The sequence below is a fragment of the Telmatherina bonti genome (genome assembly GCF_933228915.1).
Source record: "Telmatherina bonti genome assembly, chromosome: 14".
Classification (NCBI taxonomy): Eukaryota; Metazoa; Chordata; class Actinopteri; order Atheriniformes; family Telmatherinidae; genus Telmatherina; species Telmatherina bonti.
The window spans coordinates 34,173,828-34,192,639 of NC_136612.1; the positions used below are offsets into that span (position 1 = coordinate 34,173,828).

At 45.8% G+C, this 18,812-nt stretch overlaps 1 protein-coding gene across 2 annotated transcripts; it reads right to left on the minus strand.

The window, feature by feature from the left end:
- Nucleotides 1-755: 755 nt before the first annotated feature.
- On the minus strand, nucleotides 756-18,752 carry crlf3 (cytokine receptor-like factor 3). 2 transcript variants are annotated; one of them, XM_079252730.1, is made up of 9 exons: nucleotides 18,664-18,752; nucleotides 12,794-12,921; nucleotides 5,857-6,064; nucleotides 5,686-5,773; nucleotides 5,438-5,600; nucleotides 4,989-5,217; nucleotides 3,145-3,283; nucleotides 2,954-3,066; nucleotides 756-2,878 (listed from the first exon to the last, which is right to left on the minus strand). In XM_079252730.1, the coding sequence occupies exons 2-9, from the start codon at nucleotides 12,908-12,910 to the stop codon at nucleotides 2,613-2,615; spliced, it is 1,323 nt and encodes a 440-aa protein (XP_079108856.1). In that variant the 5' UTR covers nucleotides 12,911-12,921; nucleotides 18,664-18,752; the 3' UTR covers nucleotides 756-2,612. The 2 variants fall into 2 exon arrangements, with proteins under 2 accessions (XP_079108856.1, XP_079108855.1); XM_079252729.1 differs by having other exon boundaries at nucleotides 5,423-5,600.
- Nucleotides 18,753-18,812: the final 60 nt, after the last annotated feature.

Sequence of the window (18,812 nt, forward strand, 5' to 3'; positions counted from 1 at the left end):
TGTGGAAGACCATTCCTGGCACAATTAAAAATACCGAGAAAATATCTAAAAATTATCAAATTTAAAGTCATAATTATACTATAACAATGTCATGATTGAGATAAAAACTCAAGAGGAGCAAAGTCTCAAACAGCCAGAATTATATGATAATTAAGTTAATTTCATTTCATCAAACTCAGACTTGATATCATGATTGACTTTATATTTAACTGTCAGTAGCTGTTTCCATCACCCCTAGAACTGCCCAAAACCTAAATATTGTGATAAAAAAAAAATTAAAAGAAAACACTGGTCATCTACATCTGTAAACTCAAATAGCACTAAAAAGTTAATACACTCATGAGGTTTTTTCTTTTTGACATTTTAATCAAGAAAATAATCTTAAAATTGTAATGGAAACTTTTTTTTTACAAATACACCTCACTGAACATGATGTATGGAGATCAGGTGACCAGTTTATTTCAGGAAAAGAAGCTTTAAAAGCTGTTCATCTACGTTACCCAAATAGTTTATGCTCCTTCCTACAAATGTGAGATAATATGATGATAAACATACTTTAAATTAAATCTGATTTTTAACTCAGAAGCAAAGAAATAATCTACTAAAGTTTAGTTTCCCTGCATTTTTGTGCCAGTTTCTTATTTCATGCCCAGAGTTTATCTAAATGTTACCAGTTCCAAGTGGAAAAACTGCATGACGCGTGTTTCGTCAATGATCACATGACTTTATTTTTTAAAAAAAGTGAAAGATGCAAACAGTGAACACAACACAGAGGCTTCACGAGCAGGTGCAGCTTCAGTCGTGGGAGTTTGTACCATCAACTGGACCAGATCCAGGAGACCAACGCCTCAGGTGAGCAAACAAGAAAACATCTGCTGGTAAATAACGACGCTGGGCAGCTGAAACCGGCCCAAACCATGACGCTTCCACCGCTGAAGCCTTCCTACATCCTCAGCATCAGCCAGGTGTGTGCAAGCGCACGTGTTCCAGGTTTTCATGTCATGAAAACAAAAACGCATTAAGACAAAAGTTTTATTATTTGTTTCATTCTTGACCTGCTGTTGATCCAGGAACAGATTTTAAGACTCTGAACTGGAGACCAGAAACGGAGTAAAGAGGCAGCAGATGATGCAACGACTCCTTCTGAAAGCGAGGAAGGAAAACCAGTTAAAACCAAAAAAATCTCGAAAAAATATTCTCAACAATAAAACAGCTTTGCAACAGTTCAATAAAAAATAGTTTGTGTCCTCGAAAATGCAGAAAGTCTAAGAGTTTCCATTGCAGTAGCGCCCCCTGCTGTGCGAACATAAAAACTGAAATCTAACCCGTTTGGGGAAAATCCCGTCACGGCAGCGAGGAGTCGGCCAGACTGGAGCGGCTTCAACATTCAACAGGAAGCTTTAGAGACGATTCAACCCAAAACAAAAGCCTGATCCTGAATCCTGATGAGGGCGCGGCGCGTTCAGGTGTAAAGCTGGACTTCTGCCCGCGTCTCATCCTACCTGAATGTAAATAACTAAACACTGATTTATGTTGGGATGATGAAATATTTCAGGAACACTGAACTGGTGAAAAAACGGACGTTTCTGAAGCCATATTGCAACTGTTTTCACCGACTGAAGCCAGGAGCTAAAAATAAATCTATACGGGGTAAAACAGGCCTTTCTCTCATCTCAGATCTTTACATTTATCTCCGAACATCCTCAAAGCGCCTCGATACATTCTGATCTGTAGAAAAGAAGCGAGAAAACACTGAAACTCTCCTTTTATCTGTTGCATTCGGGAAGCGAAGGAAAACCGAAAAGGAAGGTACAATTTTCACAGTGATGCTATAGAAAGACCTGCAGGTTAAGACTAATGCTGTAAACAAGGACCGACCTGCATGAAGGTCCAGGAGTTGAACTACAAACACACAAACGCCAATCCTCGCTTAAGACTGATGAAGAGCTGGGATGCATCAGGATGAATCTCATTTCCACTCAGAGAATCGGCACATTGCCACGCACGGAGGAAGTAGGCGGCGTTTTCCTCGTAGTATCCGTCAGTTTGTCCCATCGTGTCCTGCCGTGGTGTCCCTCAGGGTTTCATCTCAGGCCCACTCGCACTTCCCATCCCAAACAGAACTGATCCGTTTTCAGCTGGTCGTGATGAGGAAAACATGCCCATCAACCCCCCTTTCTATGACTGGTACAAAGAAACCAGTAAAGTAGGACCGCTTCTAGCCGCTGATCTCGGTGTTGCTAGGTAACATCGTTGCATGTAAACGGTTAAATCTGCACAACTTTTAGATGAGAAGCTGAAATCTGCACGTCCTCATTAAAACTGCTGCGACTTCCTGCAGGCAACGTGGTTTTCCATGAACAGAATCAGCTGTTTTTGGCTCAGAGGTTATAAAGCTGCAGGTTTTCCATAACGGGGCAGGAGAGAAGCCGTTCTTCACATCTTAACATGGTGATCTCTGGTGAGACGCATCCATCGCCATGTTGACGATACCGCGGCCAGAATCGGAAGATTTAGTTCCTTGCTGCCCAGACTTTGAGACCCTGAAAGCCCATCGGATGAGAGACGAAGAGGAAGTAAAGATGACAGAGATGAACGGACGACCCATCCCACTAAAACACCAGAACCTTCCAGCCCGAGTGGACGAAGGAGCAGCCGAAGAAGAGGCAGTCCACAGCCTGGTCCACCAGCCAGTCGAACACCACCTCGCGGTTCCCAGAGCCGATGGTCACCCTGAGCTTGAAGTGGCCCCCCTCGCTCAGGTTGTTGTTGCTGATGGGGAACAGGCTCACCACCTCCATGTCGAAGGTCACGGCGGAGCCGATGCTGATGGCGGGCAGCTGGTTGGTCATCTCTTTTCCGTTGACAAAAACAGCACCTGGAAGGAGAAGCCGGACAGTCAGACTCCTGCATGCTTCCTGCACGTCACCGCCGCTATGCTGCGTCTTTGTACCATTGGTGGAAATGCAGACGGCCTGGTCCCTCTGAAGGGAGTCCTCCCCCCTCTCGCTGTCGATGCACACGCCCAGACTGTCCCGCGGATCCATCTGACCCGCCGCAGTGATCCTGCACACAGAACACACGGCGCTCACGCTGCACATCCTTCACATGCACAGCGCTTCTCTACAGATGCAGCGTGCTTACTTAAAGGTGAGCGTCTGGCCGCAGAAGTAGGTGGGGGCGTTGGAGTAGAGGACGGGGCAGGGAGTCTGGGAGGAGTCGTTACGCAGGGCGATGTTTCTCCTGCTGCTCAGGATGTAACCGTCGGTTCCTGAACGCCACTCTGGAGGACGAGAAAGCAAAGCTGAGCAGATGTAGTGGCACCACGGCGTCCTGTGGTCTCCGACGCGGAGGGTCGGACTGTTCCAGCACCTCGAGCAGCTGGAGCAGGATCTGGTTTTTACAACAACCTGCAGTTATACGTTTTAAATGGTGGCCTGTACCTCTGCGTTACTGCCAATGCGTTGCCCCGGTGCAAACGGCTCCTCGGATGGGGTTTCCACGACTAGTTCGTCTGGACTTACCTCTCATTTAGATGTATCTAAAAAGGGGGGTTGGAGGTATCTGTCTAATGTGTCTGTCTGTGTTTCCTTTATGTCTGATTTTAAACAGTAAAGCACTTCGAGTCACATATTTTATGTTGGAAAGGCGCTTCATAAATAAAGTTTGATTGTTTGATTGCTGTTCTCTGATATCTTTAGAAAGGATCAGTGGGCGTCACTCACAGATAGCACAAATCCCAGTCATGGTTGTCATGGTAACTACCAGTTCAATAGATTCCAGCCGTCGCAGATGTGCGCTTCATGCAGCTTCTGGTGCAGCTGACGTTAGGACTGGGCGATTAATCGGATTTTAATCTCAACTACGATCTGGGTTTTCAACTATCATAAAAAATAAAAGGGTGTGATTATTTTTCTCTCTGCAGTTTCCTCTCCTGCTGTCTTCAGCTGCTAATCGAGCATCTCTGGCGTTGCAGCGCTGTGCTGTAAACTCCTCCCACAGCCGCTTTGCTTTCATTCAGACACTGTTGCCAATTTGGAGACTTTCTCGCTAAATCTGGAGACTTTTTTTGTTAAAAGCGACAAATCTAGCAACTTTTACTGGAGTTATTAGAGACTTTTCTGGTGTTTTGGCGACTGACTTGAAGGCACATATTGTTCTGCAGTTACTGTAAGGAAGGAGCAGCGGGAGCCTCTCCCGTCCTAAAGCACTCCCAGGCGGCCAGTCTCAGTCGGCTCCGGCTGCAGGTCCATGTAGAATAACTGCAGTAGGTTGTGGAAGTTCACCTAAACATAGTTTATACCGTTGTCAGTGACAACTGGCTGCATTATTTTCCCATACATAGTTCGGCCAGTTAAACACTGTAATATACCTCCGTTACGGGGCGTTACCATAGCAACGCGTTAACCAGCTGGTTCAGATCAGCCGTCTTTTAACAGGTGAATGAGAGAAACGCGCTGCAGCCTGACAGCGGTTGTTTGGTATAAAACGTACATCCAGACCAACATAAAATAGTTCCTATATAAGCGGTAAAAGCGGATTAAACAACTCGGAACCGTCCATTAGACGGTTATAATGCACGACGCGGAGTCTAGAACACCACGACGCGCAGCGTTGTTTATAAATACTGGATAATTGTGTTAAATAATCGAGATTTCAATTTCAGTCAAAATAATCGTGATTATAATTTTTGTCATAAAGGAGCAGCCCTAGCTGACGTGCTGCAGAACAGAACTTCCCAGGTCCGGTTCTGGAGATCTATCATCCTGCAACTTCCAGAACTTCTCCAACACGCCCGATCCCGTCTGAATTCTTTCGTCTGCGCGTCATTCTGCTCTGCAGAGGCCGGTTAGACGCACATTCGTCCGTTTCAGGCGTGTTTGAGAAGCTGCAGGAAAGGAGATCTCCAGGACCGGATTCAGGCAGTCCTGACGGGGAATCTTTCAGGTCGTCACGGGCGACAGCGGCTACCATACGTCTTCACTGACCATGCGGAGCTAACGTGGTGTAGCCCGTCTGTGGGATGCTCCAGGGGCTCCACTCGGTGCGGCCCTCCCCACGGGCGCAGACTCTGAACAGATAATCAGTGTGGGGGTCCAGGTGGAGAACCAGGAACTCGCAGTCCCGACCGATGTAGGCATCCTCATACTGGCTCCCCCCGCTGCCGGACCGCCGGTACTGCAGCCGGTAATCTGATGCTGCGAAGTCTTCATCCACCTGAAGCAAAGGTTCGTTTTCATCTTTCATTCATGGAAAAACATTCAGAGCATCAGCTGCATTGTCACCCGGGTTTAAACCGACACTGCGTGGGGAGGGGGGGTCAGGAGGGACCTATAACGTCTCTGTTTTTAACATTCAGATGGAAAGTTTGATTCTTTTCCAGGAGGAGATTCAGCTCCTGGTGGGAGGTTCTCCTGCTGACCTTGCACCAGCGCACCAGGATGCCGCCTGGTCTCTCCTGAAGCTCTTCAATCTGGACAGGCGGATGGGACAAGACGGATCCGTGGCGGGACACCCGGTCCCTGAGCAGACCCAGCAGGGAGTCATCCAGCTGGGCGGAGACACACGGTACGTCCACCAACCCCGGAACCTCTGGCAGGCTGGGAAACAAACAAACAACCGCTTTTAGCAGCGAACAGAACGGAGGCGTCCTGCACGTCTTCTGCAGCCAGACGTCTGTCCTACCTGTCCAGCTGGATGTGCATCGCCTTCTTGGTGAAACTGCCCAGTTTGTCCTCCTTCTCTCCGAGACCGCATCGCAGAGCTGCCTCTCCTGCAGACAAATCAGACATTTCTCTGCATCCTGAACCAGACGGGATGTCCGTGTCCTCCCTGGAGAAAAGGGGACGTCTTTACCTTCTCTGAGCAGCTCGTCGGCCTGGCCCACGCCGTGCTCTATGAGGCTCTGGCAGTCATCCAGAGGCTTGATGCTGTCGGCCTCGATGGCGTCCACCTCAGCCAGGAGGCCGGCCAGGCGCTCCGTCAGCAACCGAGTCGCCGCCGCCTGCAGCTCTGCAAAGTGCCTCCGCAGGGCCTCGCGGGCCTGACCCGAGCTGCCCCGAACCTGCGGGGCGGAGGACGGGGTGAGGAAGATGCTGCGTCTCTTTCCGTTTCATACAGCTTTATTCAACATGAGTGATGGCGTGCATGTCGGTAAAAAGACGCCTAGAAGCGTGAAAACTTTTTTGTTTCGTATGTCCTGGCATGTCGGACAGGCGACCCATCCAGGACGTCCACCACCGGTCGCCCCCCCCCCGCCCCAAACTGGAATAAACGGCCCAGAAATAACCAAATAAAACATCAAACATGCAAACTAATTAGTTTTTTTCTTCCTGAACTTCAGTCATTGACCTGCACCTTTTAAGTTGCTTTCATGTGTGTTGCTGAAATGGTTGACGGCCGCGTTTAAAGGATCTATACCCCAGAACTCCACCAGATGCAGGTTTTAAGTCACGGTTTGCGGATTTGTTCTGTTTTCCAAGCAGCTTCACAGAAAATCAGGAGCGTTTCAGAAGCAATTTTGGTCTAATCACCATCTTAACCGTAGACTGTATATAAAAGATGGGCGGAGCCTCTGTGACGTCACCCGTAGGTTTCTGAAGAGCTGAATTGAAGCTCGGTGGGCGGTTCCTACCATCGCCATCTTGGCGGGGCATGCGTGTCGTCTCACCCAGAAAATACAAATATGGGCAAAGAGGTGCAGCTGAGAGTGACTGTCATGGTGGATGATTGACATCGAGCAAACTCCGAGCTGCCTGTAGCTAAAAGCTAACCAAGCTAACTCCGAGATAACGGGAGCTAACCAGCTAACGGAAGTAAGCGGGTTAAAGCTAAGTCGCGTTGTTAACCAGTTAAAAACCGCGGTTGTTCTACGTACTTCTGACTAGAAGCGGGAGATCGGGTACCTGTCAATCAAAAGGACACGCCCCTAAATATGCCAAATTTTCAGATTAAATTACTTTTAAATGGGCGAGTTAGATAGAAATTCACTCCCCCCACAGTTCTCATGACCTATTAAACCGAAAATGGATTTTTGAACCAGATTGTAAACATGTTTATTCTGCTGTGAAGTTGGTCTTTTTAACATGGGAGTCTATGGGGATTCGCTCTGTTTTGGAGCACCTAGTGGATGAAGGGGGAACTGCAGTTTTATGCACTTTAGCATAGGCTTCACTTTTAACCACTGAAGGCTCCGTCCATCTTTCATATGCGATCTAAAGTTTTTACAAACGTTCTTCCACAAGCGAGACCCCTGAAAGTGTGGAAGGAAACCCCGCGTCTGCCTGGTGCACGCTCTCCATAGGCGAACTGACGATGGAGCTTCTACTTCACCAGTCGATGTCAAGTCAGGACACTTGCTAGTTTGTCATCAGCTGTGAAGACCGTGTTTCAGTTCTTCTTTTTCAAACACACATACACACGCTCAAGGATTTCTCAGTCCGTTTACAGACAGATAGGAAGCGGAAGGCTGATTGACAGCTGCAGCACTGATAAAGCAGGGACACCGTGACTCTGAGAGTGGAAACACACGCCATGCTTTTTCCAGGACACACACTCCTCTCCATGCGAGTGTGTGTGCAGATTTTCCACATCTCTTCCTGCAGGTTATCAGTGCAGCGCAGACGAGCAATGATCAATATTTTTCGGGCGTTTGAAATAATAACCATGACTAAAAATAATCCCAAACAAGTGGTGTGGAAGGGAGGAGGTGATCCCAGACGGAGATTTCATAAATGTTTGGACCCCCCCGCCCCCCCAATGCTGTGAGGGCAAGATGCTGCGGTGATAGTATTGTCTGGGATTTCTGCTGTCTCCTCTGCTATTCTCAGTGTGTGTGTGTTTGTGTGTAGTTTCCTGGATTCCTATTATCTGGTAGTGAGCAATCCTCTCTGTGGGAATGAAAGGGGGAGAGGGGGTCATGGGAAGAAAACGAGATCAAGACTCGATCCAAGATAATGTACGATGGAACAGCTGGGACTGGGTGGAAGAACTGGTGTCAGCATGATGTTTAGGTTGTTTTTCTCTGGAATGGAGCGAGCATGTCGATGCAAGTAGAACCACATCTGGAGGGTTCTAAACATTCCCTCCCAGCAAAACCAGCAGAAACAACTGGTTTGTGACTGGAAACACAGGAGCAACATGACTCCTGATAAGCCGGACTGAAGGGACATTTTAAATATGATCTAATGAGAATCTCCCGTTCCACCTCATCATGATGAGAATCTCCCGTTCCACCTCATCACCATGAGAATCTCCCGTTCCACCTCATCACCATGAGAATGTCCCGTTCCACCTCATCACCATGAGAATTTCCTGTTCCACATCATCATGATGAGAATCTCCCGTTCCACCTCATCACCATGAGAATCTCCCGTTCCACCTCATCACCATGAGAATCTCCCGTTCCACCTCATCATGATGAGAATCTCCCGTTCCACCTCATCATGATGAGAATCTCCCGTTCCACCTCATCGCCATGAGAATCTCCCGTTCCACCTCATCATGATGATAATCTCCCGTTCCACCTCATCATGATGAGAATCTCCCGTTCCACCTCATCACCATGAGAATCTCCCGTTCCACCTCATCACCATGAGAATCTCCCGTTCCACCTCATCACCATGAGAATCTCCCGTTCCACCTCATCATGATGAGAATCTCCCGTTCCACCTCATCACCATGAGAATCTCCCGTTCCACCTCATCACCATGAGAATCTCCCGTTCCACCTCATCATGATGAGAATCTCCCGTTCCACCTCATCATGATGAGAATCTCCCGTTCCACCTCATCACCATGAGAATCTTCCGTTCCACCTCATCATGATGAGAATCTCCCGTTCCACCTCATCATGATGATAATCTCCCGTTCCACCTCATCATGATGAGAATCTCCCGTTCCACCTCATCACCATGAGAATCTCCCGTTCCACCTCATCACCATGAGAATCTCCCGTTCCACCTCATCACCATGAGAATCTCCCGTTCCACCTCATCATGATGAGAATCTCCCGTTCCACCTCATCACCATGAGAATCTCCCGTTCCACCTCATCACCATGAGAATCTCCCGTTCCACCTCATCATGATGAGAATCTCCCGTTCCACCTCATCATGATGAGAATCTCCCGTTCCACCTCATCACCATGAGAATCTTCCATTCCACCTCATCATGATGAGAATCTCCCGTTCCACCTCATCATGATGAGAATCTCCCGTTCCACCTCATCATGATGAGAATCTCCCGTTCCACCTCATCATCATGAGAATCTCCCCTTCCACCTCATCATCATGAGAATCTCCCGTTCCACCTCATCGCCATGAGAATCTCCCGTTCCACCTCATCATGATGATAATCTCCCGTTCCACCTCATCATGATAAGAATCTCCCGTTCCACCACATGATGATGAGAATCTCCCGTTCCACCACATGATGATGAGAATCTCTCGTTCCACCACATCATGATGAGAATCTCCCGTTCCACCTCATCATGATGAGAATCTCCCGTTCCACCTCATCATGATGAGAATCTCCCGTTCCACCTCATCGCCATGAGAATCTCCCGTTCCACCTCATCATGATGATAATCTCCCGTTCCACCTCATCATGATGAGAATCTCCCGTTCCACCTCATCACCATGAGAATCTCCCGTTCCACCTCATCACCATGAGAATCTCCCGTTCCACCTCATCACCATGAGAATCTCCCGTTCCACCTCATCATGATGAGAATCTCCCGTTCCACCTCATCACCATGAGAATCTCCCGTTCCACCTCATCACCATGAGAATCTCCCGTTCCACCTCATCATGATGAGAATCTCCCGTTCCACCTCATCATGATGAGAATCTCCCGTTCCACCTCATCACCATGAGAATCTTCCGTTCCACCTCATCATGATGAGAATCTCCCGTTCCACCTCATCATCATGAGAATCTTCCGTTCCACCTCATCACCATGAGAATTTCCTGTTCCACCTCATCATGATGAGAATCTCCCGTTCCACCTCATCACCATGAGAATCTCCCGTTCCACCTCATCGCCATGAGAATTTCCCGTTTCACCTCATCATGATGAGAATCTCCCGTTCCACCTCATCATGATGAGGATCTCCCGTTCCACCTCATCATCATGAGAATTTCCCCTTCCACCTCATCATCATGAGAATCTCCCGTTCCACCTCATCGCCATGAGAATCTCCCGTTCCACCTCATCATGATGATAATCTCCCGTTCCACCTCATCATGATGAGAATCTCCCGTTCCACCTCATCGCCATGAGAATTTCCCGTTCCACCTCATCATGATGATAATCTCCCGTTCCACCTCATCATCATGAGAATCTTCCGTTCCACCTCATCACCATGAGAATTTCCTGTTCCACCTCATCATGATGAGAATCTCCCGTTCCACCTCATCACCATGAGAATCTCCCGTTCCACCTCATCGCCATGAGAATTTCCCGTTTCACCTCATCATGATGAGAATCTCCCGTTCCACCTCATCATGATGAGAATCTCCCATTCCACCTCATCATCATGAGAATCTCCCCTTCCACCTCATTATCATGAGAATCTCCCGTTCCACCTCATCACCATGAGAATCTCCCGTTCCACCTCATCACCATGAGAATCTCCCGTTCCACCTCATCACCATGAGAATCTCCCGTTCCACCTCATCGCCATGAGAATCTCCCGTTCCACCTCATCATGATGATAATCTCCCGTTCCACCTCATCATGATAAGAATCTCCCGTTCCACCACATGATGATGAGAATCTCCCGTTCCACCACATGATGATGAGAATCTCTCGTTCCACCACATCATGATGAGAATCTCCCGTTCCACCTCATCATGATGAGAATCTCCCGTTCCACCTCATCATGATGAGAATCTCCCGTTCCACCTCATCGCCATGAGAATCTCCCGTTCCACCTCATCATGATGATAATCTCCCGTTCCACCTCATCATGATGAGAATCTCCCGTTCCACCTCATCACCATGAGAATCTCCCGTTCCACCTCATCACCATGAGAATCTCCCGTTCCACCTCATCACCATGAGAATCTCCCGTTCCACCTCATCATGATGAGAATCTCCCGTTCCACCTCATCACCATGAGAATCTCCCGTTCCACCTCATCACCATGAGAATCTCCCGTTCCACCTCATCATGATGAGAATCTCCCGTTCCACCTCATCATGATGAGAATCTCCCGTTCCACCTCATCACCATGAGAATCTTCCGTTCCACCTCATCATGATGAGAATCTCCCGTTCCACCTCATCATCATGAGAATCTTCCGTTCCACCTCATCACCATGAGAATTTCCTGTTCCACCTCATCATGATGAGAATCTCCCGTTCCACCTCATCGCCATGAGAATTTCCCGTTTCACCTCATCATGATGAGAATCTCCCGTTCCACCTCATCATGATGAGGATCTCCCGTTCCACCTCATCATCATGAGAATTTCCCCTTCCACCTCATCATCATGAGAATCTCCCGTTCCACCTCATCGCCATGAGAATCTCCCGTTCCACCTCATCATCATGAGAATCTCCCGTTCCACCTCATCGCCATGAGAATCTCCCGTTCCACCTCATCATGATGATAATCTCCCGTTCCACCTCATCATGATGAGAATCTCCCGTTCCACCTCATCGCCATGAGAATTTCCCGTTCCACCTCATCATGATGATAATCTCCCGTTCCACCTCATCATCATGAGAATCTTCCGTTCCACCTCATCACCATGAGAATTTCCTGTTCCACCTCATCATGATGAGAATCTCCCGTTCCACCTCATCACCATGAGAATCTCCCGTTCCACCTCATCGCCATGAGAATTTCCCGTTTCACCTCATCATGATGAGAATCTCCCGTTCCACCTCATCATGATGAGAATCTCCCATTCCACCTCATCATCATGAGAATCTCCCCTTCCACCTCATTATCATGAGAATCTCCCGTTCCACCTCATCACCATGAGAATCTCCCGTTCCACCTCATCACCATGAGAATCTCCCGTTCCACCTCATCACCATGAGAATCTCCCGTTCCACCTCATCGCCATGAGAATCTCCCGTTCCACCTCATCATGATGAGAATCTCCCGTTCCACCACATCACCATGAGAATCTCTCGTTCCACCTCATCACAAAGTGGGACAAGAACTCCAGTAAACAACCAACAACCTTAAACCTCCTTTCTTCCTCATTGTGATGCTCAGTTTAAACTTCACCAGGTTTATGTGACACGGCGAGTTGCTGCCGTATGATTGGTTGATCAGACTTTTGTGTTGACCAGCAGCATCTAATGACGACACATAAAGCTTGGCGACAGAAAGTGGTCGACGTTTTCCATCAGGTCTTTGTATCTGCAGAGTTTTTCTTGGTAACTGGCCAGCAGGTTGGATTCTCTCCCGTCACTTCGGCTAACAGACTGACTCCTTTATGACATCAGAACTCTGATTTTTATTCATCTAAATGTAGAAATGATGTTGGTAATCATTTGTATGTTGATGCAGCTTGAAGCTTCAGGAGAATAAACCTTAACTATTAGGACTCAGCAACTGTGACGTTGTTTTGGGGGGGGGGGGGGGACGAAGGCTCGCTTGTGGCTCTATAGAAACAGGAAATAGCAGCATTGTTTACAGCGAGCAGCTGGACGGGTAAATGTAGACAGCAGGGGGAAGGAAGAGATAACAGAAAGAGGGGGGCGATTACACTCTCCGGGGATTCCACGTCGGCTGGACCTGCTGGGAAGGCGTTTAGAGGTGAGGAGGATGCAGTACCTGCTTACGGGCCTGATTGAGGCCATGCAGGCGTTGCTGGAGTTCACTGCGGTAGTTCTGGGCCGCCTCGATGTTTTCCTTCGCCTCCTGCAGCAACAAATCCACCTCCACAGACATCCTCCCACCTCCTGACACAACACAGAGGGATATTTATAAAACACAGAAAGAGGTAGAGTGACCTCAAACCAGACACTGTGAAAGGTGGCAGCGTGTAATTATCAGGCATTGGGCGCCATGGCCTGCACAACCAGCTTCACGTTTAGGTGTTTCTCTCAGGTAGGATGAAGAAAATGATGCTAAAGCTCAGTCACGTTGTTAACCGGCTAAAAACCACAGTTGTTCTGCGTTCTTCTTACTTGAAGCAGGAGATCGAGTACCTGTCAATCAAAAGGACACGCCCATAAATATGCCGAACTTTGAGAATAAATTACTTTTAAAAGGCGAGTTAGAAAAATATTCACTCCCCCCACAGTTGTCATGAAGGTAAACCTGACCTATTAAACCGATAATGGATTTTTGAACCAGGCTGTAAACATGTTTATTTCTGCTGTGAAGTTGGTCTTTTTAACATGGGAGTCTATGGGGATTTGCTCTGTTTTGGAGCCCCTAGTGGATGAATTGGGAACTGCAGCTTTATGCACTTCCGCATAGGCTTTGCTTTTAACCACCGGGGGTTGCCACTTGGTCAAAAACAACCTCTTTATTTCGTAAATCATGGTGGGAAATCAGTGTGCGGACTTTGGATTTTGTAACGTTGAAGAAGAAGCTTCACTTGATCGATTCATACATGCAAACATTTCCCTTTTATTTGGAGATACAAACATTAAACTCTAAAAGGTAAATGGCCTCCATCAGCCACAAGAAAGCAGCAAATACAACCTACAGAAAACTTAAGCTGGTTGCGGATATGTGGCAACGATAAAAACCACTTCCTGATTCCTACCAGGCCGTCAGAAGCATCACTTCAGCAGCAAAGATCTCTTAAAAAACACTGTTGATTCGTCAATATCTAGTCAGGACAATAAAACATCTTGTGCTCTTTTATCTATAGTATCAAAGGTCAGCAGAAGAATGCTGCTGCTTAGTGTATTTGGTTATTTTGGCTGCGTGTTAATGTCAAACTGTTCAGGAAAAAGATAAATCATGGAACAAAGCAAAGTCAACAGCAGCTCCAGCAGCCATAACGTCACACACAGCTTCGTTACTCTGCTCTGAAACGTTTAGGAGAGTCTCCGGACTCGGTTTATTCTCTGAAACAACGTCTCGTAAAGACAGTCTGAAAGCGAACTTCACCAAATAAGAGAGGGGTGACGGTAAGTTGAAACACTGGCGAGCAGAAGTAATCGGCAGAGTGAAACCGAAGACGGGTTTCCGCTGAATGTCTTCCTGTCAGAGAACACAGAAACTCCCAACTTCTACATCAGTTTCTCTCTTTTATACGACTTTTCCTCACAGTTGAGGCTCACAGCTTCAGGCTAGCATCTTACTGACGCCATGACTTTGGTACAAACTGCTCCGTCTGTATCTGTCATCAACATTTTGATGTGCCTGGTGTCCCTCTAATAAAAGCAGGTGTATGAGACTCCACTGCAGTCGCCCACGCTTCCTGTAGAGCATCTGAAGAGGAAGCCTCCGAAAGGCATCGTGCTTTCTGCATGCTTGTCCAGACACAGCACCTTACATAACAGAACATATTAAATCCACGGTGAGCTCATCCAAGTCGCAGCAAAACCTTTCTGCATCACAGAAAATCCAAATCCTCACCCAGAAGCGGCAGCCAAATCCTCTGAAACGGCTGCAGAGACGCCAACTGCAGCCAGCACCTTGCCACAAAACATCACAGCTCAATTTCTATGATGTGCAAAACAAACAAAAAGGTGCACCTGTGCATGCATGTTTTCACCGCTGTGGGACTTTAAAGGCATTTTTTTATAACAGTTTGTAGTAAATTTTATCTTCATATCTTTAATTACAACAAACAGAAGAGACGTCGACACTTGGCTGAAAAATTTGCGTTAGCAGCTACAGTGAGGCACGTCAGAGCTTTTTTCACCTGCTTTCTGAGACGTTTGCACGACGCTGGCTTGGGAATAACCACGTCGGGATTGTGGTGGCAGTGAGATATCATTGAGATGGAAAGTCGTATCTTAGCATAAAAGTCCTGGTTTTACAGATTCATGCTGGACGCAGAAAACGGACACGCAGTCGCACAGTTTCGTCCGTCTCCTGCGATACTATGCATTTAAATTGGTCCGTTTTCAAGGAACTTGAAGCAGAAAATGAAGAAATACCACCAGAAACAAGGGGGCAGTGTTGAGTTGTATAGCTGACACACAATCAGAGGAAAAGAGGAACACCTGAAGAAGAAGTTAAACAACTTTACAGCAGTGCATTACTGCCACCAACCGGTGTCACAATGCGGAAGTGAACTCTGACCTCAACGCTGCCCACTAGTGGACAAACAGACTTGATAACCATGGCAACGTAAAAGATGCATGGAAGTATGACGATGCCGTCGTATGACGAGTGAAACATACGTTCAGGGGAGCAGAAGTGGCGCTTTTAACTGAAAACAGATGCAAATCCTTGTCAGCAGAAGACGAAGATTAGTTTGCCGTTTGCTTCACCTTTTCTGAGCTGAGATGAAGATTTAACATCACCTGCTGGAGGTTTTTTGCAGCATCTGCAAACTGGTGTTTTTCATCCTTCTTTTTCTGCGTTTCATTCAGAGATTTTCACAAAATAAAAGCGTGAGATTTGCAGGCGTTTCTGCTAAATGGTAGGGGTGTGTATCAGCAAGAATCTGGCAATACAACACGTATGGCAATACAGGGCAACGATACAATATATTGTGATAATATAAGCACGACGATGTATTGCGATTTTTCTTTACTTCAATTAAACGATAAGAAAAGTGTCACAGCAAAGTCAGCACTTCACACTGCCACACGCTCGACACAAACTTCCTGAAGAAGAACAGTGGATCGACATTTCACCGCAGAATAAATAAAAACACTCGTTCTTTATTTATAAGATGAAAAAAGAAAAAAACCTGCAGCATCAGTAAAAATTAGGGGCGGGAAAATCGAATACGAAAAATCGAAAATCAGGATTTTTTTTTTGCTTCCCAATTTTCAAATTGATTTTTTGTTCAAATAAATAAAAATTGTCCATTACAAAAGTTTTGTCATTTTCATTGGTATTATTGATCTCTCAACTTGTCTTCTTGGGCATTATAGCAGCAGAATGATGATCTGGCTACTGTGTTTTTTTTCCCAATTGAAATCAAGAAAAATGACGAGAAAAAAAAGTTTTAGACATTTTTTTATGTTAATCTACAAAAATCGGAATTGAATTGAATCGGGACAAAAGCATATCGTCACAGCCCTACACAAGAATTTGCGATATTTTCTCACACGCCTGTTGAATGGTGTTTAGCACATAAGCCATGATTCTGGTAAAATATGCAGGACCTCGCAAGACACGAAACATTTTGTGTTTTGTCCTCGTCAGAAGACGAAAGCAGCGAGGGAATAGTTCGGAGGCAAAGTCTGAATGTACGTTTTTTTCACAGCTCGCAAAGACGGAGGTCATATTTTTTTTTCTCTATTTCTGGATTTGAGTCTCTTCCTCCATCCATAAATATGCGCCATCTTTACTGGAAATAAACTGGTCACGTGACCCCCCACATCGCGTACAGTGAAAAAGTGTTTTTTTACACTTTGCGATAAACTTCTGTGTGGAGACGTCTGAGAAACCACCTCATGAGCGCATAACATCTCTTTTGGGATACTTAGAAGTTTTTTGACATTTAGATATTTCCATTATCTTTTTTTGTTTGTTTTGAATTATTAGGTTGTGTGTGATTCTGGAGGGGGTGGAAACGTAGCTAGAGTCACATTTAAAGTAAAACTTCTTACATATGCTAGCTCTTAATGAGGATTCATCGCTCTTCTACATCTTCCATCAACTTCACCACGTCAATTCACAAAATTCAACTTATATTTTAGAGATTTTTTATTGTCCACATTGTGATATATATCTAAGATTGAGCTGTTTTCCTCATCTCCCCCATACATTCATTGGTTCCAGCCCTTATGGTTGGCTGTTACTGCCTTTAGTGGAGTTATAGAGTATTAATAAATAATATGAGGGCAATTTAAAGAGAAAATAAGTAAAATCCACTTCACACAAAGGGATTTAGACTTATGTTTTATCATATTGTATATCATTAGAAAGGCCTTGAATGAATCCTGTGACATGCTGATGAGATCAGACACAAAACACAGAACCATTATGAGCCCCAGTATGTGTATTTAGACACACATGAATGCAAATGTGGGGCAACACAATTATGCAGGCATGCACTCGCTCAGTTACTTTGACATGAACGCCCACCTCCAGACTGTCACAGTCCTTTCTGTCTCTGTAGGAAATGCCTGCAGAACGGCAGCTTTTAACATGTTGCCACAGTACGCTCGTCCATCCTCCCAACATCAAGCTGACCATCTCGCTGAGAGTTTAATCCTCTTCTTTCCCAAATCACTGCACTCTTTGCCAAGTTAAAGTCACACTTGTTGCCATAAAACACTAAATCTCGTGTGTCTTTGGAAACAAATGGTTGAATCAGTCTGCTTCTGCCTTTCTCTGGCGAGTAATTAGGTCAACCTGCATGGAGTGATGGGTCACGGCGACTTTCACAGGTCTGTCAGACTGTTTACAATGTCAGAAAATATCTCCTCACAGAAATGTGTTATAAACCAGCCCCACATGCAGAAAAAACCTCGCAGGAGCTCCGTGTCAGGCAAAGTTTTACCTTTTTATTCCAACCACAGCTAAAGCTATTTTAACACAAGTCTTCCTTTACTGTTTGTTTTGTTTGTTTTTTTTGTCATTATTTAATCTTTTTTGTCATTATATCAGCTTGTAGCTCCTCTACAAGATGTTTCAGTTGTCTTAAACAGAAGAAAAGCACACATTGCACTATTTTTTGTTGTTATGAAGCCTATTAATGCTCCATATTGACAGTTTTTCTGTTTGAATTTGTCGTCGTAAACAAGCTCTGACTAACAGGAAAGTTATGAAAGGCTCCCATGTGCAAAGACAATTATTATTAGAGCATACCACTGCTGAAACAAGCCATCAGGAGACATCAGACATGTCTTAACTTGCTCACAACTTCCGTATTTTGCAGACATTTGTCGATTTAACCCCCTTACCACCACCATTACTGCAAGCAAATCATCCAGAAATAATCCACAGCATGGAAAATGTGTAATAACACGCTTCATTTGGTGCAAAACTGGTAGAAAAAGGTGTGTTTTTTGCAGAAACCATGATGTGTAGAGATCTATTGAAACCTGTTAGGAAAACTGTTATTTTATGTTCATCATGCTGTTACCAACTCCCTGCACTTCGGTATAAAATATAATAAAGTCATTTAAAATAAAACAAATGTTAAAGACAATTCGACATTTGTGTTTTTATCAAACAAAGAAAGTTTGAGCCGTAAATAGCTGGAAATGGTCGCGACGGTGCGTTTTGGCAGAAAGGAGGTAATGAGAGTAACAGGCGGTAAAAGTACATTATCTGATGTAAATTTGTTTAAAACAGAACAACTGGGTCTGTTTATTGTAATACCGACGTTATAGCCACATTTCCAATGACTTTGTTGCCAAATTCTAAGAAAATATTACAGAAAAAAAGCTGGTTTTAGCTTGTTGTGGTACAAACAAAAAAACAATGAGACTCGGATCATGCTTGGGAGAAGCAGCTCGACACCCTGCATTAACTAACAGACAGAAAACAACTTCTACTCTTATTCACCAAGCACAGACTCTCCTCTTCCATCTACAAGTTTTAAAACTTACCTGTTTTACTGCTTTCTGGTGGCCATGTCGCCCGAAAGTTAAGATCAGCCCCAAACAGCCGCCGAAACGCTGCTCAAAATACACCGAAGTTTCGCTCAAGTCCTAAAATGACACTTCCGAGGCTTTAAGGACAGCAGCCAATCACAGAG

Bases quoted from the DNA above. Each gene is read 5' to 3' on its own strand.
- crlf3 (XM_079252729.1), bottom strand. From the start codon at position 12,910: ATGTCTGTGGAGGTGGATTTGTTGCTGCAGGAGGCGAAGGAAAACATC. The intron at 6,065-12,793 runs GTACTGCATCCT...TCCGCCCCGCAG, and splicing joins TCAATCAGGCCCGTAAGCAG to GTTCGGGGCAGCTCGGGTCA. The intron at 2,879-2,953 runs GTACAAAGACGC...TTCTCCTTCCAG, and splicing joins CGTCTGCATTTCCACCAATG to GTGCTGTTTTTGTCAACGGA.